The 20,973-nt window shown below is 36.3% G+C and overlaps 1 protein-coding gene across 1 annotated transcript; it reads left to right on the forward strand.

Annotated features, from left to right (window-relative positions):
• The first annotated feature begins 909 nt into the window (after positions 1 to 909).
• On the forward strand, positions 910 to 18,628 carry LOC101851803 (casein kinase I). Its single transcript, XM_005097635.3, has 8 exons — positions 910 to 1,221; positions 4,542 to 4,648; positions 5,360 to 5,486; positions 7,597 to 7,695; positions 8,345 to 8,563; positions 10,783 to 10,857; positions 12,006 to 12,232; positions 13,995 to 18,628. The coding sequence occupies exons 1-7, from the start codon at positions 1,099 to 1,101 to the stop codon at positions 12,228 to 12,230; spliced, it is 975 nt and encodes a 324-aa protein (XP_005097692.1). The 5' UTR covers positions 910 to 1,098; the 3' UTR covers positions 12,231 to 12,232; positions 13,995 to 18,628.
• The last annotated feature ends 2,345 nt before the right edge of the window (positions 18,629 to 20,973 follow it).

Here is a 20,973-nt window from a genome sequence, read left to right on the forward strand (position 1 = left end):
GGTCGGGGTCACACAAAAAAAGATAAGTGTCTTTTAGGAACCTTCCAATTGATGGTGGGTGAACAAATATCGCGAAATATTTACAGTGGTCAAACAAAACAAAGTAGGTCTACCAAGCTTTAATACTTTCGAATGATCGCCTGCTTTATCAAGTATGTAAGTTTGTAAATGCACGTGCCCGCGGACACATATAGACGTTTGCCAAATAGCTGTTGGAACGTAGTGTTCTCCTTTTTGGACAGATGAAAATGGCCACCCGCCGGGCGGTCTGTGCTACATTACGCAATCGCACCCACTATAGAGACCTCGCCACTTTGTGGGCACTACGCTGAATACAAAAGAAGTTATGTAAACAATCTGTGTTGAAGTTAAAATAGGCTGCTAATCCAAGCGCTTATTCAAAAAGTTCACACAAATCTGTTGGGCCACAGAAAGAAGCATTCGGATTATTTATTGCACCTGCGTTGTCTCTTACAAGAAAACCACTTTACATTAATGAAACGAATTTTTAAAAGTTTATGCAATCAGCATGTAGTTTTTCGGGAACTTAATATACCAATTAGATCTATAACTCGGAACTGCGGAGACCGCTCTCCACTAATTGTTATCCGCAAAACTCGATCTCGGAGAAAGCGAAAGTAACCAGTTGCTATCCGCGCCCACTAATTCCCTTGGAGACTGTCAAATACCTGGATAAGATATAAATTCTGAATATCATATAAAAACTGATATAATTAATTTAATGGGATTTTATCCTTCTGATTTATATAATTTCTTTAACTATTACCTTATTTATTATATTTTTCTTGTTTTTGTTATTATTACAATATGTTTTTTGTTTCAAATCAATGTAGTAATATATATCGACATCATGTTTAATTATAGGTTGTGCCATGTCAATCCCAAAGTTCATTGCGTTTTGTGTCATCTTGTGCTAAAGGGAGAACAACAAAACAAATCTGGAGGCACAAATATGGTCAGCTGTGTGATTCAAGAACAAAGGAAATCGAAATAATACTGTTATGGGCGTTAACCTGGTCTTAGGAAGATCTGATTTATCAATCTAGACTCGGGAACTGGGTTCTCAGTTGTACGAAGATGTCATCCTCGTCAGCCTCGAAGAGCGAATTCAATGTCGCTGGGAAGTATCGTCTGGTACGCAAAATAGGAAGCGGGTCCTTCGGCGACATATATCTTGCAATCAATATATCAAATGGAGAGGTAAGTCAATTTAATATCAATATGAAAGTTTAGGACAGTGTTTTAATCATAAAGGACTAATCACGTGCTTCTCTCAGACTACTTTACTACCCTAGTTCAACCCCACTGGTGGCAGTGAAGCTTTGGACTAGAATCTAGATCTACACCATGTCCATATCCTAGAGAACTTGTAAGCCTTTTTTATGCTTCTCTTGACACTGGTCAGGCGGGATTGCCTTTCTTTGGGTTGGGTCTTGGTTCCTTGTAAAGTTAACAGTAACAATGTCTTGTGTTGAACTGAGTTTTGCCCGGTGATTGTCTTAATTATGTAGATTTTTGTTTTCAAGTTTGGGCCTGGGGGGCCTACCAGTTCAACATCTCGGGCCCGGGTTATAATTGAGATGAAAGACTTGTGTGTCTCAAGGCCAAGCTCAGCAGGTAGTCCAAGTGCTTAGAGTGTCCATTATTGGGACACACCCTTGTTTTTGGGGGATTGAATCCTGGATATCCCAGACAGTTATATAGAATGTCTTACTGACTCAACTTCCTAGGCGACTTTGGAGGTATGATTAGAACAGAAATTACATCAGTTATAGTTAAATCCCACTTCCCTTTTGCCACCATTCATTTTTTTTGTTTGTCCAGGGGTTCGTCATTAGCCTTTACTTAACTATATTTTTTCAAAAGGTGTAAATAGTTCTTTTCCAATTCCATTTGGTTGACCATTGACAGCAAGCTTCCTGATTTGGTTGGTATGAATCCATGGCTAGAGATAGTTGTTGCTTTACGAAGTACATTCATTAGGCCTATAATTATGAATTCACTGGAGTGCAGAACTGTATCATGCAAGATAAACGTTGTGTTACTACATCTTGCACGCTGAAGAGGTGTGTTCATCTGATATAATATGATTTATATATGCCAATATGATTGTGATAAAATAATTAGTAATTTTATAAATGATTTCTAGGAATGGAGCGTTTGTTGTGCCTTTAGCACAGGGTTGGTGATTTTTTTGATTTTTTAAATAAAAATTTAAAAAATTGATTTTAAAAAATTTAAATAAGATTTTTTTTATTTAAATCGGATTTTTTTTATTTAAAAAAAAATGTCGACACAGTTTGGGATTTTTGGTGGCTAAAAGTATGTTCTTTTAGTGCAGAATGCATTGTCTTTGTTTTAACGAATGATATTTAAGCAACTGCGAAAGAAAGCCTTAATCTGCTATTATCAGTGAATTATGGCTACAGACAAAAAATGAAGAAAATGTCAGTCTAAAAGGAAAGGGGGGGAGGGGGTAATTATGCATAGATAAACTTGTATTTTATTACAGTGTGCGTGTGTGCGTGCGCGCGCTTGTGTTTGTCTAAAAAGAAAAAGAAAATGCTAATTTCAATTATGGAGAAAAAAAAGTAAATTGAATACTGTATTAATTTACTACTTACAGTGACAGGGGGGAAAGCAGACTTTTAAGCATGATTATATTAGTCTACTTAACCTTATATCTGTTTTATAAAACCAAGGAACGGAATTCTGAATGTTTAAAGACGTAAAAACAATACATTTTTTAAAAGTGATTTAAATCACTGAGTTTTATTTTTAAGACCTGATTTAAATCAACCCAACCCTGGTTTTCAATTATGAAAAGAAAGAAAATTGAATACTGTATTATTTTACAGTGACAGGGGGGAAAGCAGACTTTTAAGCATGATTGTATTAGTCTACTAAACCTTATATCTGATAAATAAAACCAAGGAAATGAATTCTGAATGTTTAAATATGTAAAAACAGAATACATTTAAAAAAAAGTGATTTAAATCACAAAATCAAGTTGATTAAAACAAAAAAATCAACTGATTTAAATCAACCAAGCTCTGATTTCAATTATGGGGGAAAAAAGTAAGTTGAATACTGTATTATTTTACAGTGAAAGGGGGGGAAAGCAGACTTTTAAGCATGATTATATTAGTCTACTAAACCTTATATCTGTTTTATGAAACCTAGGAAAGGAATTCTGAATGTTGAAATATTTAAAAACTGAATAAAAATAAATTTTAAAAAAAGTGATTTAAATCACTGATTTTTATTTAAAAAATCAAGTTGATTTAAATTTAAAAAATCAACTGATTTAAATCAACCCAACCCTGCTTTAGCACAAAAACCTAGTGTGCCATCGACCACCACTACAGTTGCAACTAATTGTGGATAGTCTTGCTGTTACTTCCGTGAACCTTTTATCTCTACTAATTGAAGATAAAATTATTTTTTAAAAAGAAATTGACTCAGGAAATTTGTTTTACAATGGCATAATAAATAATATGTATAAAAATGCATCAATAATACCCTTTCAGAGTTTATCACAAATCGTAGACAACCCAAATGTTAATTGCTTTTCCCACTGTGCAGTACCCTGTTTTTAAACTAGGGATATGTGGCTCAAGGATCAGTGACCACTACCCTCTAAACACTGTGTCACTGACACACACTGGATTTGTGTTTATCCGTGTAGCTTTGAACCAACTTAAGAGCACTTTTTTAAAAGTGGAATTATGGAATTAGAAAGCAATGGCTCAATTCTACTCCCCCCCCCCCCCCCCCCCCCCCCAAACTCCATATCACCCACCCACACACACACACACACACACACACTTAAAGTCAAAAGTAGATAAGGAAACGAATGGCTCAGTTCTGGAGTATTTTGTAACAATAAATAAATAAATAAAGATTGAAATCTTCCATTTTTTAAAAGATGCTTGAAGTTCAAAATCAGGAAAATCGAGCTCCATCATGTTCTTAGAAATAATAAACTCTACACTACCTTCATTTAAATTTTGAGGGTTGATGAGTATGTATGTGGTTTCTTCTAAAATGTTTAGTAAGGGAATAAAGATCAGACCACTAGATTTGTATAAATATATTTAGATTAATGGGGTAAATTACTGTTTACAAGCTTTGTTCTCATAGATCATATCTCATCATCACACTGGCACTTTGGCAACAGCAGAATCGGGGAGACTGAAAAGTTTAATTTGACTTTGGTTTCAAAGCTGTTACTTTTTAGTGCATTGCCAAAATTCCAGCTTCTGACTCCAGCCAAAAAAAATTCAGACATCGGCTGAAAACAGTAGTTATTAAATGCGTTTACAATGCTTATAAACTTTATTTACACTTTTATCCTATCTAAACAAAGCCTGACTGTGCAAAAGTTCAAGCAATTTTTAAAAGGCTTGTTGGCATAAAACTTTTGTTAATATGAAAATAGAGAATAGAAGGTAAATTTGAAATTCAGGTTAATGCTCACATTTCCTTCATTTGTTTTTGTAATTTTAAAAATCTAACAGGAAGTTGCGGTCAAGTTGGAATCTACAAAAGCACGTCATCCACAGCTTTTGTATGAAAGCAAGTTGTACAAACTCCTCTCTGGGGGTGTTGGAATCCCTCACATAAGGTAAGTTGAAGTCGGCTGTTCTTGTTTTCTGGCATAAATATATATATATGTTCACAAAAAAATTTAGTATTTGTAGTCTCTGCCTAAGATCCCAGTACTTGGGAATAATGAAAATATGAGACCTTACTAGAATGGGATATTACCCAAAGCGTCAGGGGAGAAAATCTACAAGTGATTATAGTCAGTTCTACAATCAGTAAAATTATCTCTTCTTTCTTTGAAATGAACTGAAGTGACCACTGGCTGCTGGAACTGTTTGTGACAATTCTTTTAATTACGTAGTCTGATTTAAAGTTTTGTGAGGGCTTCCGACTTTTTCTGGTATGCTCTTCTTTTATTTTTAACTACCAAGGTGTTTTTATTAATTATGTTCATTTACTTTTCCGAGAATAAAAAGTGGGGTGCTCAACTCCATTTGCCTTCGAATCAACAATGAGAAAGATTAGAGAATATCTGCCCAGTTATTTGTCAACCATGTTAACGAGAATTAGGTTCTTCAGGGCAAGAGGTGAAGTCTATTGAAGTAATAGTAAACCTGTAGACTGAAGAGCTCCCCGTTTGTCCCTTAGATTCAAGCAGACTGATTAAGGAAGGAAAGGAAGAATTGTTACACTTGTGTGACACCAATAACATTTTAAAGGTTTTTTCTGCAACTTTTCATTGTAGACCACTGATATCTTGAACGTTTCTCCTTCTCTTGTGCTATTTCAGATGGTTTGGTCAAGAGAAAGAATACAATGTGCTTGTCATGGACTTGTTAGGACCAAGTTTAGAAGATCTCTTCAACTTTTGTTCTCGCAAGTTTACCATGAAAACAGTTCTCATGCTGGCTGATCAGGTAATGACATCTTTCTCACTCTTTTAAAGTTTGATGTGTGTTGGGCATGAGAATGACATCTGTTATATAAACTCAAGCTTTTTTCTTTATTAGCTGCTGTGGTATTTGAAGTAATGTAGACCTAAGTTTAAAGAGATTGTTTTGTGGTTTTTAACTCTTTTTGATTAGGTAAATCATAAGTATGATATCTCTTCTCCCTGTCTTTGAAGTGGGCTTTCTGTTTGAGAATTTTTGCTGTTAAAGAATGTTTTCAAGGTTGTTTTGGCATGATAACATCACAACTTCCTTCTTAAAGATTTAACAGTTTACAACCTGTAACTTAAATCTTGTAAGACCTTACTGAGGGGTCTAAGAACAGCCTCTTCTTTACCCACTAAAAGCATTTCCAACAGAGCTCAATGTCTGAAATTTGAGGGTTAGAGGGCCTGGAAGATCATTAGGGGTCCAATGAATTCAAAATCAAGAAATTATACAATATTGGCCAAAAATACACCATCTGAAAGCATCTGGGTGCACGACAAAAAAAAAAAGTATTTGCTGACAATTAATGCTCGTTGGCTCCAAAAACTGAAACCTGCCAAAATTTTACCTCACTATACCAAGGTCACAGAAAAAATTTACTTACTCTGTGATCCCTGAGATCATTTAGCTGTTTCTTTTGTCTACCTCTAATCCTCAAGAACAACTATACTCTGTTGCATTTTTAAGTATACACCGTGTAAAAATGAAAATTGCTAGTTTCACAATGACCCGATATTCTTAAAATTTTCAGGAATACTAATTCAATCAATTTTAACAACGAAAAAAAACAACAACATTGCTGAATGTCAACGTAACAGGTTTATTCTTGACTTACAAGGGTGTGGGGGTGGTCTACAAAAGTAGCACGATTAGTAGTGCGTATGATGTCCTCTTGCATTGATGACGGCCTGACATCGTCGCCGCCTTGAATCAATCAATCGATGCACTGCCTGATGAGGGATGTTGTTCCACTCTTCATGCGATGCCTTCTCAAGTTGAGGAAGTGTCTGAGGCTTTTGACTTTTTTTTGCATGTATTTCAACTCACCTCATCTCAGGTTTGTCTTGCCGTTTTGAAATGATTTCGTAAATGCGACAGGCGTATAAAAAGATCCTCTCTTGGAGTAGTTCTTCTTCTCCCAAGTCAATGGGGGCGATCCTTTCGTGATCCTGTTCTCTCACGATCCTTTGCTGCGTTCTCAATTCTTCTTGTTACATTAAAATCTTTAAAAATGTCCCGCAACAGTGGATACTGAGGCATCCTTATGGATCATTCCAACAAGCTGATTTCGCACATTTTCTCTTTGGCGTGGCATCATGAAACGGAGACAACACATGTTTTTATCACTAGCCAATTGTTACAAAAATGACAAAGCTTTGATGTGTACTTATCTTTTGAACAAACCATTTCCGTGTCATGATTAATTCTCAAAAAACAAAAAACATGTAACACGCATGCGGTAACAAAACCCCTCGTGCGTTCAGAAATCTGAAAACAACTTGCCAGTGACAGGTATATCACTTAGTCAGTGTGTAAATTTGAAAGTAATTTGTGGCCTAGATTTGTTTTTATTGAGCTTTAAAACGTGTATACTTAAAAATGTGACTAAGTATACTAGTGATAAGTATGTGTGTTTGTAATGTGTATAATTTCTCTGTGTCCTTTGAATGTGGCTAATAAGTTGGTCATATATTTCATTTTCTAATTACTTACCTATGAGATAAGTTAAGAATGTAAAGTTGAGCTGTATGGTTGCTTTTCTTGAAAGTCTTTGTGTACGTCTTCAAGTTCTTTTTGCTTTGGTCAGATTCAGGAAGTGTTTTGCACAAGTAGGCCTACAGTCAAAATTGTCCAAGAAGGCCACCCTTTGTCGAGAAGAAAAGAAGTTGTCTTAGACAGGTGGATGTCTCAGACAGTGTCATTATAATGTGGAAAAAGCACAAAGGGAATAGTAAGAAGTGGTTGTTTGTACAGGTGATTGTCTGAGACAGGTGGCTGCTAGAGCATGTTGGTTTGGAGTGTGAAATGGCTCAGAACCAGTTGTTTCATTAAATTAAATGCTTATCTGTTACCCTTTTTTTCTTTTCAGATGATCAACAGGATTGAGTACACGCACAATAAAAACTTTATCCATCGTGATATTAAGCCAGATAACTTTTTGATGGGAATTGGCAGACACTGTAACAAGGTAAGGTTTTTTAGTTTGTATGACATCGATGCTAGAGGTGAGGCCGTAGACATTTCATGTTTGTTTATTGTTAGTTTGATTTTTTAAAACTGGATAGCACAGGTTTTTTTTGTTGTGTGTGTTAAATGATTTTCTCTCATTTCGCGTTCCAGTGAATGTAAGCCCTTCCTGTCAGAAGCAAAAGAGTAGTATCATTTTCAGTTTTTTGCTTGATTAAAAGGAAGGACAAATTAAGTGTTTCTTTCTGGTGTTTTATGCCTCATCAGCTGGGTGTTTGTCCTGTTCAGTTACATTTTCTTCGATCTTCTTTCTATACATAAGATCTTACATACGGAGGAAAATGGTTGTGCCTGAAAGATTAGTAGTTCATAGAGTAATGGAGCTAAAATTTGTTCTTTTCGGCAAATCAAGGATTAATTTTATTGGAAAGACTTTGGTCTGTTGTGAAGGGCCAAGATATTTTGTAGAATTGATGTTATTGCTCTATTCATATCACTCAATAAACCAGATTTTTCTCTTTCAGATATGTTAATAAGTTTTTAGCAAACTGAATCTAGAAGGTCATTCTAGTTTTTTTTAAATTCTAGTGGACAAATTTGTACTCTTGACCATTTTGTTCTGATTTTTGTCTGTGTGTTAATTTTGACAGGTGTTCATCATTGACTTTGGTCTCGCCAAGAAATACAGAGACAATAGAACCCGTCAACATATCCCTTACAGAGAGGATAAGAACCTGACCGGTACTGCACGTTATGCCAGCATCAATGCTCACATGGGCATTGAACAAAGTCGTAGGGATGACATGGAGTCCTTGGGTTATGTCCTTATGTACTTCAACAGAGGCTCTTTACCTTGGCAGGGTTTAAAGGTAACGGTGGTTTGTCCACTTATATGTTCTTTACAATGGATTTATTGTAATTTATTTAGAAACATTACCATTGATAAATCAATAATGCATTTTTTTTTTAGCAGCACTTGGTTTTGATTTACGTGGCATTTATGACTGTCTCATTTTTTCACATATTACACGTTACACTTTGTGTATGCCATATGCATCGCTTGAACTGTTATTAATTTCGTGGTTTAAGAAATTATCTAAGTGACATTTGTCACTGTTCTCTGCTTAAAGCAAGTGAAATTTAAAATATTTTTAATGGGCTCCACTTGTAGCAATTGCATACCTCCCAACCCTACAGAAAAAATCGGTATATTACCGACTTTTTGGTCAAACTACCGATACACCGATTTTGAGAGATAAGCCACCGACAAGCGCCCCACATGTCTTCTTTAATTGCTGTAAAATTTCAGATCTTTGTGTGTTGTAGGCCTACACTTTACGTACCAATTTAAAATTACCACCCATCCATTGATAAAACACTAGAGCTGGAAACTAGATCACGGACCTAACAAGTGAGTTGCCGCCATGCAACTGGCGCGTGATCGCTAGGCGGCATGTAATTGACTGCCTAAAGGATGTCGCGCAATTCAACATATTTTCATGCAAATTTAATATTAGTCTTAAAGATCCAAAGATAGATTTCGAAAAAGTGATAGCAGTACTAGATTCTGCACTAAAAATCACCTGAAGATACAAAGTTTCTTTCATATACTTCAACTCATTACTGACTTATGAACAGTTTTTCCTCAAAATACATCAAGAAACGTCCCACTTTTTGGCAATATTTTCCTTTATGAAAGTCCCCCAAAATTTTGAAGAAAAAAAATCCCAATAACTTTTTTTATTTATGAATGGTTTCTTTAAATTTAAAAACCACTGTTCTTAGAATTTACTCTTCTTTCATTTAAGCTGGGTAAAAATTTAATTTTTCATTGTCATTGCTAATTTTTGTTTTTTGTTCTTTGTCATTTTCTACATTTGTTTGAAGTTGCAAACACACTCATGTATTTGTGGGTCGAAATATTGATACGGATCCCCAATTAAGTATGTGGCAAGTAGTAATATAGTCTACTACAGATTATTTAGGTCAACTACAGATTTTGGGACAAAAATTTGTGTCAACTACAGATTTTGACCCAGGCAATGTTGGCATGTATGCAATTGTGGTTATAACAGGATCCCAGCAAAAGCATGCTAGAAATAAATTGTATTTGATATAGTAAAAAAAAATTTAATAGCTTGCATTTGGACAAACATGCTCAGTTATAACAGTAGTCCAACCATTAACAAAATCTTTAAACAAACGGACAAGAAGCAGAATAAAGCAAATGAAGAAGCAGAATGAAGCAAGTGAAGCAAAAATAACAGCTAACGTCACGAATTGCAGCTACGTGGCCTCGAGTAGGCCAAATCAATTGTAAGATAAATATTTTATGATGAGTCATATCGTGTGTGCAGGGGAGAGAGGAGGAAAAATGGGTGTGCTTTAGGGTAGATGCAAATCTTGTCAAAGACTGCGCATTGCCTCGGTCTGGCACTACATCGTCACATTGTCTCCCTGTGGGATGGTGAGACTTGCAATGGGGATAAATGATTGAATGAAAATTAAGCACTTACCGCTAGAATTACCGCACTGCAGATCTATGTCATGATCTTTTTGCTAATTGTGGTACAGTAACTTTTTGATTACAAATATGCTTACAATGTATTTACTAAGCGTGCAGAACATGCTTTAAAGAGCATGGCTATGCACTTTATATAAAAGCTATTTTTATTATCGTTATCATTATTATTATGATTATTATCATTATTATTACTATTCCCCCTGCATCTTAAATTTGTGGCAAGTCAACCACCACGAGACCAAGATAACAGAAAAAAGGGAGATAAAGATGAGGAGAACAGAAAACAACCAGTGGATAGGAAAAGGGTAACAACTGATGAATCTTTTTGGGGGGATCTTTGTTAGTTCCGGTAGGCTATATATGTAATAAAGCCATCCCATTTGTTAATCAATTGTTTCAGTGTATGTTAACTTGAGATCACTGTCTGTAACAGGATTTAGCTGTTACAAGGGTCATGGCAGTCCTGTTATAGCCATGGCCCAATGTACTGAACTGAAAACAAAGTGACTTGTTTAAAAATCGATTTGCAGTTTCTGAAGTACTCTTTGTTTTTGCACGTTTCAGGCAGCAACGAAGAAGCAGAAATATGAAAGAATAAGTGAAAAGAAAATGTCAACACCAGTGGAAGTCCTTTGCAAGGTATTTTTTATCAATCATCTGTCGTTCTTGCCGCTCTTCCTTCTTTTCTTTGTACGTTGCTCTTTCATAACACCTCTAATATAGGCACTTATACGACTTATTTTTGTTTAACTCACTCAAACTAAAATTAAGTGGGTGGTTGGTGGGTGCTTTGGTATTGTTTGCTTCTTCTTTCCTATCAAACATTTATCATCCTTATCTCCCCTCCTTCTTTTTTATGTTTGTTACTCTCTTGTAACACCTCTAATCTTCTGGCGCTCATATGCCCTTTTGCAGGTTGCGAGCGCCGTAAAACCTCTACTAAAACAAACTAAACTAAAAGTAAACTTGGGTGTAAAGGCTGCAGGAGTGCTCGTCTTGTGAACTTAATTAAAAGAATGTTTTAAACCTGAAGTGCATTCAGGAGACCTAGCAAGAGCGATGTGGAAGGTGGAAGAAGTTATCGCAAAAGGAGGTTGTAAATGTCAAAATGTGTTGTAAATACAATCAAAGCTGTCCAAGACAGCCACAAGTTGAGAGGAGAAAACTGATCGTCTTAGGTGGACCTCTAGGACAGTGTCATTGAAATATAGAAAAAGCACTTGAGAGAGAAAGAAAGAGGGCATAGGGTAAAACGTTCTGAGAGACCTGTCTGTGATCTTCATAAGAAAAATGTAAAGAGTTTTATACAAAACAAAATTGGAAAAGAGCTCAGGTCTGGTTTTACTAATAGGCAAAAATCATGTAATCATGTGGTGTCGTATTTAAGCAGAAAAGTATTTGGTTTGCAAAAAAAAAATAAAAAATTATATGAATTTCTGTTAGTCTCTGTGATCCAATTCAGTGATGTAGGAATTTTATTCCTTTTCGAGCAAGTGTGCCGAAGAGCAGTGCAATTAGGACTCTTTATCTCGAATCTTTTGTTTTGTACGTATTAGATTAATAGTATCCCCTCTTCTTTTTATGCTTTTTCATGTGTTAAACATGATTTTTGTTCCCCTTCTGTTTGTACATTTCTTGACAGTTGATTTTGTCTTTGTATCTTCACGTATTTGCCTTGTGAAAGAAAACAAATTTCTAATAGGTTATCATAGACTTTTACCAACATTGTTTAAGTACTAGAACATGTCTTGAATGAGACTAACAATATGGGACTTTTTTTGTTACAGGGGTTTCCTGCAGAGTTTGCCATGTACCTCAACTACTGCCGAGGTCTGAGATTTGAAGAAGCACCAGACTACATGTACCTAAGACAACTGTTCAGAATCCTTTTCCGCACACTCAACCATCAGTATGACTATGTTTTTGACTGGACCATGCTGAAGCAGAAGGCTGCTGCCTCTTCAGCGACTGGTATTGGCCTCTCCACCAACATGGCGACCAATGGCAAATAAAGGTGAGTAGTTATGTACTTAAACTTGGCTGTGGGTGGTTGGCGGGTGCTCTTGTGTGGTTTGCTCCTTCTTTCCTATAAAAAATCTATCGTCTCTATCTCCCCTCCTTCTTTTTTATGTTTGTTACTCTCTTGTAACACCTCTAATCTTCGGCACTTATATGACGTTGTTGTGTTGCAAGTGCTGTAAAACTCATACTAGGGGGCTCTCGTGGCCTAGAGGTTAAGGTGTTGGCCTCTCACTCAAAAGGTCCCGGGCTCGAATCCGTGTAGCGACCGAAAAATTTTTTCTCTCTAAATTTGTCTCCTTTCACCTCATTTCCTGCTCTCTGGCAATGTTCTGTCATCTGCTTTCGTCTCCACTTTCTGCCCTCACCCCGTCACCTCCTTTGCCCCTTCCTCTGGGCTCCTGATTCTTTCTGCAGCCTTTCTACTGCTACTCCTTCGCTTCTTCTTACTGCAGTCTTTCAGCCACACCCCTGATCCTCTGGTAGGAAAGATCTACACCTAGCCTTCTCTGACAAGGGCGAAAAATATCGGAGGGCCCGTGTGCAAGTTGCGCACGTTAAAGATCCCTTGGTGGTGTAAAATCGATAAGAGTAGGCTTCGGCCGCCACGCGGGCAAAATTCAAAATTTCCTACCAACTGAAAATATTAGGTGTGTCCCGCGCGCTCATATGACCTATGCAGTTGCGAGCGCCGTAAAACACTCTACTATAAAAAAACAAAAACAAAAACTCATACTAAAACTAACTAACCTTGGGTGGATGATGTCAAAGAGGTCCTGCAACAGAATTACGTATCTACATCAAAAGCCGCCCACCTAGCCTTTGATGGAAAATTGCTTCTCCCCTTGACATCTAAAGATACAAGAGGAAAAAAAGTAAAAATAAAGTTATGTACTCTGTACAAAACTCGGCTGAATTTATTAAATTTTACTTTTCAGGGTGGGCGGTTGGCAGATGCTCTGATGTGATTTATTCCTTCTTTCCGATCAAATATTTATCGACCTTATCTCTCCTCCTCCTTTTCTTTGTATATTTCTTTCTAGTAATATTTCTAATCTTCGGCACTTATATGACCGATTTGTGTTGTAAGTGCTGAAAAACTCTGATCAAAACTAAACTACAACTTACTTTTCAGCTTGTTTTATTCTGTTACTGTTCACATTAATTCTCCATGACATCAGTGTGAAAAAATTGTGTTTGAAGTGAGTTAATTAAAAATTTTGACGTGTCTCAGATTTAGAGATTTGGAGGAAGTTTATAATAGTCATGTTGTTCACCTACCAGTTTTGCACTTTTAGAGATAACTAGTGATGTGAGAGGCAAAGTGTTTGTTGGTCTGTCTTTGCATCTCTAAGTTTCTTAGATTACTGCTTGCTTTCTCTATAGGAAAGCCTATTGAAAATTAATCTTCAACTTTACTTAGCATTGATGTTACTGCAGCTAGCGTATTGATTTTCAGGTGCACAGGGTTATGCTCTTATAGAGATGTAAAAAGTTCAATATATTACTTGCGCTTTTGGGGGATATTGGCCCTGGGACACCCTTTCTCTGGGCAATGTTCTTGATGCAATGAGTTGTGATGGTTTTCAAGAGATTTGATAGTTTCAGCCCTAACTTTTCTTAACTTATACTGATTCTTTTTTGTACTTGTGGACAGACCACAGGTACTTGTACAATCCTTACCTTTTAATTTTGTTAACTTTTTTGGAGTCTTTTTTAAGTTGATGGTCAAGTTTCTTTCTTCTTTATTTTCACAGATTTCTGCTGTGTTGTGAAGCAGCCTGTTATTTGCCTATGCCAACCAAAGGTGGTTTCTTTCACCCTGTTCAGTCCTTACATTTGAGGAACAAGGCTGTTTTCGTCGCACTGTATCATTATGCATCCAGAACACATATTTTTTTTCTGTTTTTTTTTTACTCCAAGATGGATATTCATTTGATAACTGTTGGATGTTTGTCGAGTTCCATGGGTTGTCATCTCAAGTTATCAAGGACAAGATTCACGTTTGTGTTGTTTCTTAAGGCTGAGCACTGTCTAAGGATAGTATATGTTTGGTATAACATGATCCCAGTTTTAAGAGGTATTGTTCAAATGAAAATGAACTGGTGTAGCCGGGGGCATTTGGTCTATTGTGTATCGGCATTTTATATACTTCCTGAATTTTTTGAAATTGCTATAAAAAAGTGTGTTAAGAAGAGGGTGGAAATTGTATGAGTAGTGGGTTGAGTGTATAAAGGAATATTGTACATGGTCCGAGGCTGATCTTATCCATTTTGTTATAAAGCAAGATATGTTTTATGTTCATAGAATATCCAATAACACAAGATTGTTTGTTCTTAAGATTCAGTGTCAATTTTTGCTCAACTTTTAGTAGAAGTTCAACCATAGAAAGTTTCTGAATTTGTATTATAATTTCCTCTTTTAACTTTATTATTTTGAGTCAAAGCACAGAGAAGTAGAAAAGTAACTTTTTATTTTTTAGGCGTCTCTTTGCCTTTTTTAAAAGACAATATTTTGTTTGAGATTGGAATGGTAACGCTTCATTAACAGTTCGGCAAACAAGTGCTATATTGGAAGTGACTGAAATTTTTTTTTAATAAATTTTTTTTGTCATGATATACATAATTAAAAGATTTGTATGATTCTATTGTTTATTCAAGTTCAGTTTTGCACATTATTGTTGCAAGTAGCAAAGAGCTGTATTTGCATTATTTGATTCCAGTGTGGTGGGTATTTATAATTTACCACTTACTCTAATGGCACACTGCTTTTTTTTTTGCTTGCAAACGTAGAGGCTGCTTTAGTAGTACTAACTGAGTTTATATTTTGGTTTACGCTCCGACATTGTTTCATGATAATCAACTTCTTTTTACTGTGGAAGCATTGTCTTTTTAAAGGGATTTTTTTTTTGTAAAGAGTATTGATAACTAAGTTTGACTTCACATGTTGTATGTAGAGAGTGTTGAAGTGAAATAAGTGCCTGAGCTTTGGATGCAGAGTACATGTGATACGTTGAAACTGAATTTATAATTTTTGGGGAGTAGAGTTGTTGTTTTTTTCCCGTCACATTCTGCCTTTTGAACTTTGAATGTCTTCATGTTTTACTGAACTAAATGGACAGAGGTATCTAGTAGCTTGATGGCTTTGTGGATTCTTCCCATTGCTCCTCTTGATGGTTTGGTGGTATTTCAATATTATACTTAGGTTTTTGTAAGGCAAGTTTACAACGATATTGTTATACGGATGGAGTTGTTGGGTTCACATATGTCAGTCTTGCCTTTGAAGTTTCATGTCCTGAAAGCCTTAAGAAAAACCAGCAACAAAACGATGTATTGTGAGTAAAGAAATGAATGAGATTCCTTTTATCACTATTCTTGTTGGTACTATTATTATCGTTATCATTATTATTATTATTGTTTGTTTTATGGTTGTGGAGTCTTTGGGCCTTACTCAGGGACCTACTAAGAAATGCCCATGACTGATATATATATTATATATCATTATTTTTTAAATTAACAAAATGTTACCATCATTTTGTTCCTTCTAATCTGTCCTGTGTATTTCTATTTTAATATTGTGCAGCTATAACTGAAAACAGGATGAGTTTTCGCGTCCAGACTGGGCCAACTTTATTCCCCTAGAAAAGGTTATGTGAGAAAGGTGTTGCTTTTTTATTTCCATCAGTGTAAGGAAATAAGTTTTGTGCAAGAAATAGCCTCTCTGATGCTCACAGGGTGGCAGAAATGTTTATGTCACTAACGAGGAGAAGATTTTTCCTGAGTTTTTATTTTAGTGTTATCTTTAAAGGAATTGTTTTGTTCTTTTTAACAACGTTTATATGGTTTTGATCATGAAGAACTGTGACCAAATGGAAGGAGGAATTATGAAACTGTTTATTCTCTTGTTGCAACACTTTCAGTTGAAGTCGGAAGGTTGGACAGAATCAGTTGGTTAGTAATATCCTTTCCTATACACAAAACTGCAGTTAAGATTTGTATGAGAAGGCTTTCTTGCATGGTGTAATATTGCTGGTGAAACGACGAAAGTATTTTGTGTGGTGGGGGGGGGGGTTGTCTTATTTAGGCATTTTTATAAGCAGAATAGTTTTTAGATCTGATTGCTGACTGTTCTATTGGTCTGAAGGTCAACTGTATGTATTTTTATTCAGCATTTATGAGAAATCAATGCAGTAAAATGTGAATGCTCACTCCAGTTGCCCAAGTCTGGTGGCACTTGTGTGTGGGAGGTTTTGTATTTGAATCTGGGCCATGTGTTGTGTGTTTTCCGCATATCCTTTCTCTGAAACTTTGCCTTACCTGTGGTGTACATAGATCTTTTTTTTTCCAAAGTAATTCATTCCATATTAATTATTACAAATGTCAATTCTCTCAGAGAAAGAGATTCTTGTATATTCCTGCACTTTCTCTTCTGATTTTACCTTGTTGTAATTCCTTATGATGAGAAAATATGATGAATGAACAGACTGAAATGTGTGATGTGATGTGATAGCTCCACTTGGTGAGTGCCTTATTCATGACTTCTGTGAAATGTCTTTTCGTGATGATGGTCTGTAGCCAGATGTTAACACTTGGATTAGATATACTCTGACATATTTGTAGCCTTCAGGTTTAGGTCATTGCTAGTGTCTTTGAACTATTTCTCATCGTTTTGAGAAGTAATTTTGGGATTGCGGGTTTACTGTTTGTCACCACCTTAGGTGAGAAAAATTTGGGACAAATTTTGATTTTTTGTGCAAGATGTATGACTTAGTTAATAATCCACAGTTTTTATACTTTCCTGCCTGATTGGGATGTACAGTTGTTTTCAGGAAGAAATGGCTCTTTTTGAGTGCGGTCGGTTTCTGTTACTGTGTGTGTCATCATATAATGGGTGTCCTTTCCAGGCGTATGTTTTGTAACTTCGAAAAGTTGTACAGAACAGAGGTACGTTTCCATTATCGTTATAATATATTTCTTATACCCCAAGTCCTTGCTTGCCACACCTCAAAGATTATGTCGTTTCTGGCAGTAAAGGAAAGATTGTATTTGATAACTGTGCCTTTTTTTTTTTTTTTGAAGTAAAGATGTCAGATGTCTGACTAATGCCATCAATGAGAGGAATGAAACTTTAGCACAATAAACAAAGAGCAAAAAGTGAACATTATTATTTTCTTCTGTCTTTGTTTTACAAGCTCTTGTATATAGGCCAGGTTCCTGTGACTGCAGCTTGTAGTTATTCTCTTGTCCTTTGTTCTGGCTTTGGTCGTTTGAGTTTGAGTAGACTGTTTTTCAGACAGAAATCTTTTTTGACCATTTTCTTTGTTGATGTTTTTTCAAAATCAACTGGTGTTCTGTTATGTTCATGGCAGTATGATAATTTTGGTGACAAAAGGTGTCATGGTGCTCTCCATGCTTTTCTTTTGTCAGCAGTTCAAGTGTCTTGTTGATGTACACAGAGATTTACACAGGTTGGTTGGAGAGAACTGAATGAGGAAATCCTGGGGAAACAATCACAGCAGAGACTAGTGGGGTTTTATGTTCATTCGTTTATGTATGCTCGGAAATTTGTGAAATAAGGTTGTAATGGTCTGATCATGTTTGACGTAAGGATTTTTTGTATCCATAAAATGAAAGGTTCATGTTTTAAAACTGTTGTCCATCATCACCATTTCCTTTCTTTTTTTTTTTTTCCGCTAAGTTAGTTCAGCTTTTGTACTTGATTTCGTTGTGTGCAGTGGTTGTTGATTTATTTCTGTAACGTAGCTGCTCAGTGCAGAGTTGAATAATTATAAAGACCAAGATGTTATGTTTTCGCCCGATCACCGTGTGATCAGAAAGATTGTACTGGGGTGCTCCTCTGATTCATCAACCAAATCGAGGTACACTTGTAGAAATGCACACCCTTTTATTTTAGCCATCAAAATCCGCTCAAAATACCCTTGTTCATCACAGCACTACCATCTTACAGGTTCTTTCAGAGAGGAAAATGATAAAAATGTGTCTTTAGCTGAATGTAGTATTGAATATTCCCGGGGGAAAATAGTCCAGCTGGTTTATCGTCATATTTTCATTCCTTTTCAGTTTTGTATTCTTTCATTGCAGTATATCAGATGACTGTTTTTGTGATGTTTCTTCTCATGACCATTACATCCAGTAGATTTGTATAGATCTGGGTATCTGTTTGTGACATGGTTTTTAACTCTTCATGGAAAGAAGTAATTTCACTTTTGCTCTTCTTGCGTGCTGTGGAAGAAAAGAAAAGACATGTCAATAATTTTTTAGCAGTACGATCGATTTCGCCGAAAATAACTTTGTTTTAAGAATGAAAGAAATACTTCGTGTGCTTGCTTGGAAACAAAACATGAACTTGGAATAAAAATCATCTTATTCTAGCCTTGTTTTTGACTTTGTTTTTGGTTAAACCTTGATAGATTCAACCATAGAAGGAAAATGATGCTTTTAGAGACTTGAGTTGTTTAGTTCAGCAACCAAATGAAGCATAATGTTTATGAGCCTTGCACATTGCATCCATTCTTTACTTCCAGAGTGTGGAAAAATGTATAAAGAGACTATTGGAGTAGAATCAATGTAAGAGTATTAAGTGTTCGTTCTGATTTATTTATTTATTTATTTATTTATTGTAGATTGTAGGATGATTCGCTGTGATGAGTGCTGTCAGTCAACATGACAGGGTTGGTGGGTGGTTGCTCTGGTGTGGCTGACTTCTTCTTTCCTATCAAACATCTATCGTTGTTATCTCTCCCCCTTCTTTCCTATCAAACGTCTATCGTTGTTATCTCTCCCCCTTCTTTCCTATCAAACATCTATCGTTGTTATCTCTCCCCCTTCTTTCCTATCAAACGTCTATCGTTGTTATCTCTCCCCCTTCTTTCCTATCAAACGTCTATCGTTGTTATCTCTCCCCCTTCTTTCCTATCAAACATCTATCGTTGTTATCTCTCCCCCTTCTTTCCTATCAAACGTCTATCGTTGTTATCTCTCCCCCTTCTTTCCTATCAAACGTCTATCGTTGTTATCTCTCCCCCTTCTTTCCTATCAAACATCTATCGTTGTTATCTCTCCCCCTTCTTTCCTATCAAACGTCTATCGTTGTTATCTCTCCCCCTTCTTTCCTATCAAACGTCTATCGTTGTTATCTCTCCCCCTTCTTTCCTATCAAACGTCTATCGTTGTTATCTCTCCCCCTTCTTTCCTATCAAACGTCTATCGTTGTTATCTCTCCCCCTTCTTTCCTATCAAACGTCTATCGTTGTTATCTCTCCTCTTCCTTTTATGTTTGTAACTCTCTTGTAACTCCTCTATTCTTTGGTACTTTTTTGACTTAATTGTGTAGCAAGTGCCGTAAAATTGAAATATAAAACAAAAGGGGTTTAATTATCTTGTGTAGACTATGTATGGTGGTCCTACTTCCTTCTTGTCCGTCGCTTTTTTCTTTGGTTTCCTTTCCTGCTTCTGCCCCTCCCCCAACTCTGTGATCTTTCTTGTGTTTCTTCACCTTCAGAGGCCTTCTGTGTTGCCGAGTTTGACGAAAAACACACAATGACAATGACAATCTTTATTCATCTCGCAGGAAGAAATTTGTCTTGGTCGTTAACAATGGCAGTAGACGTTACAAAAGTTTGACCTAAAGGTGCACTCACGCAAACGCACAACAAGACAGGACATTAGGCCAAGTAAAAATACATGTCTCACGAGCTGGGAACATCTGTTTGTGTTGACCACAGAAGAAGGGGCGGAATTGATTGTGTGTACTAATTAAATAGAGTCAAAAGTATTTTCCAAGACAGTCTCAAATTGTTGAGAAAAAAATGTTTTGTTTTAAGCAGATCGACGTCTTGTACGACGTGATTAAGAAAAAAAAGGACAAAATGGAGGAGTGTGTAGTGGTGGTCTGTACAGGGGATTGTCTTGGACAGGTAACTGTTATAGCAGGTTTGACTATCATAATCGACAACAGACATACAAAAGCGGGTGGTTGGCGGGTGCTCTAGTGTGGTTTGCTCCTTCTTTCCTATCAAACATTTGTTGTCCTTTTGTCCCCTTCTTCTATTTTGTGTTTGTTTCTTTCTTGTAACACCTCTAATCTTCGGCACTTATGTGACCTTATTGCATTGCAAGTGCCGTAAAACCCTTACTAAAACTAAACTAAGACATACAATATACAACAAGAGAAACCACAGAAATGACCCCTGTCCGAAAGAGTTAATGGAGGCTATAATATTATGTTTCAGTTTAGACTGCCACGAGCTCGAAACCACAGGAAAATATCATAATGGTATGGTACCCCCAGACGCAAACAGGTTGCGCATCCTTTTCAAACGTTTTAAGTTTGTCGTTGGTAGGTGGACCAAGGGACATAAATGCTTTCAGACAGATATTGGGTTTTTAAAAATCGGGTAGCCTCCCTTGCACTGGAAAACTAGTGGGTCTTGACTACATCATTTTGTTTTGTATAAACGTAACGGGGTCGGTTGCGGTCTGCGCATCAATGACAGAACTAAATTTTAAAAAGGAATTAAATATAGTAAAAGTAAATACTTTGGAATAGAATGTGCGTTCAACCGAATTTGAAATAGATTATTGACGACGTTCACAGTTTGCTCGAGGGGGGGAAAAAGGCGGGGAGGGAAGCTCTTCGGAAAATGAAGTTGAATCGAAATTTGTAATACATGTATAAATTACGTTCTTAAAATTATGGTTAAGAGAGATAAAGTAA

This window comes from Aplysia californica, unplaced genomic scaffold (genome assembly GCF_000002075.1).
Source record: "Aplysia californica isolate F4 #8 unplaced genomic scaffold, AplCal3.0 scaffold00159, whole genome shotgun sequence".
NCBI lineage: Eukaryota > Metazoa > Mollusca > Gastropoda > Aplysiida > Aplysiidae > Aplysia > Aplysia californica.

Bases quoted from the DNA above. Each gene is read 5' to 3' on its own strand.
- LOC101851803 (XM_005097635.3), top strand. From the start codon at position 1,099: ATGTCATCCTCGTCAGCCTCGAAGAGCGAATTCAATGTCGCTGGGAAG. The intron at 5,487-7,596 runs GTAATGACATCT...TTTTCTTTTCAG, and splicing joins TTCTCATGCTGGCTGATCAG to ATGATCAACAGGATTGAGTA. The intron at 7,696-8,344 runs GTAAGGTTTTTT...TAATTTTGACAG, and splicing joins TTGGCAGACACTGTAACAAG to GTGTTCATCATTGACTTTGG.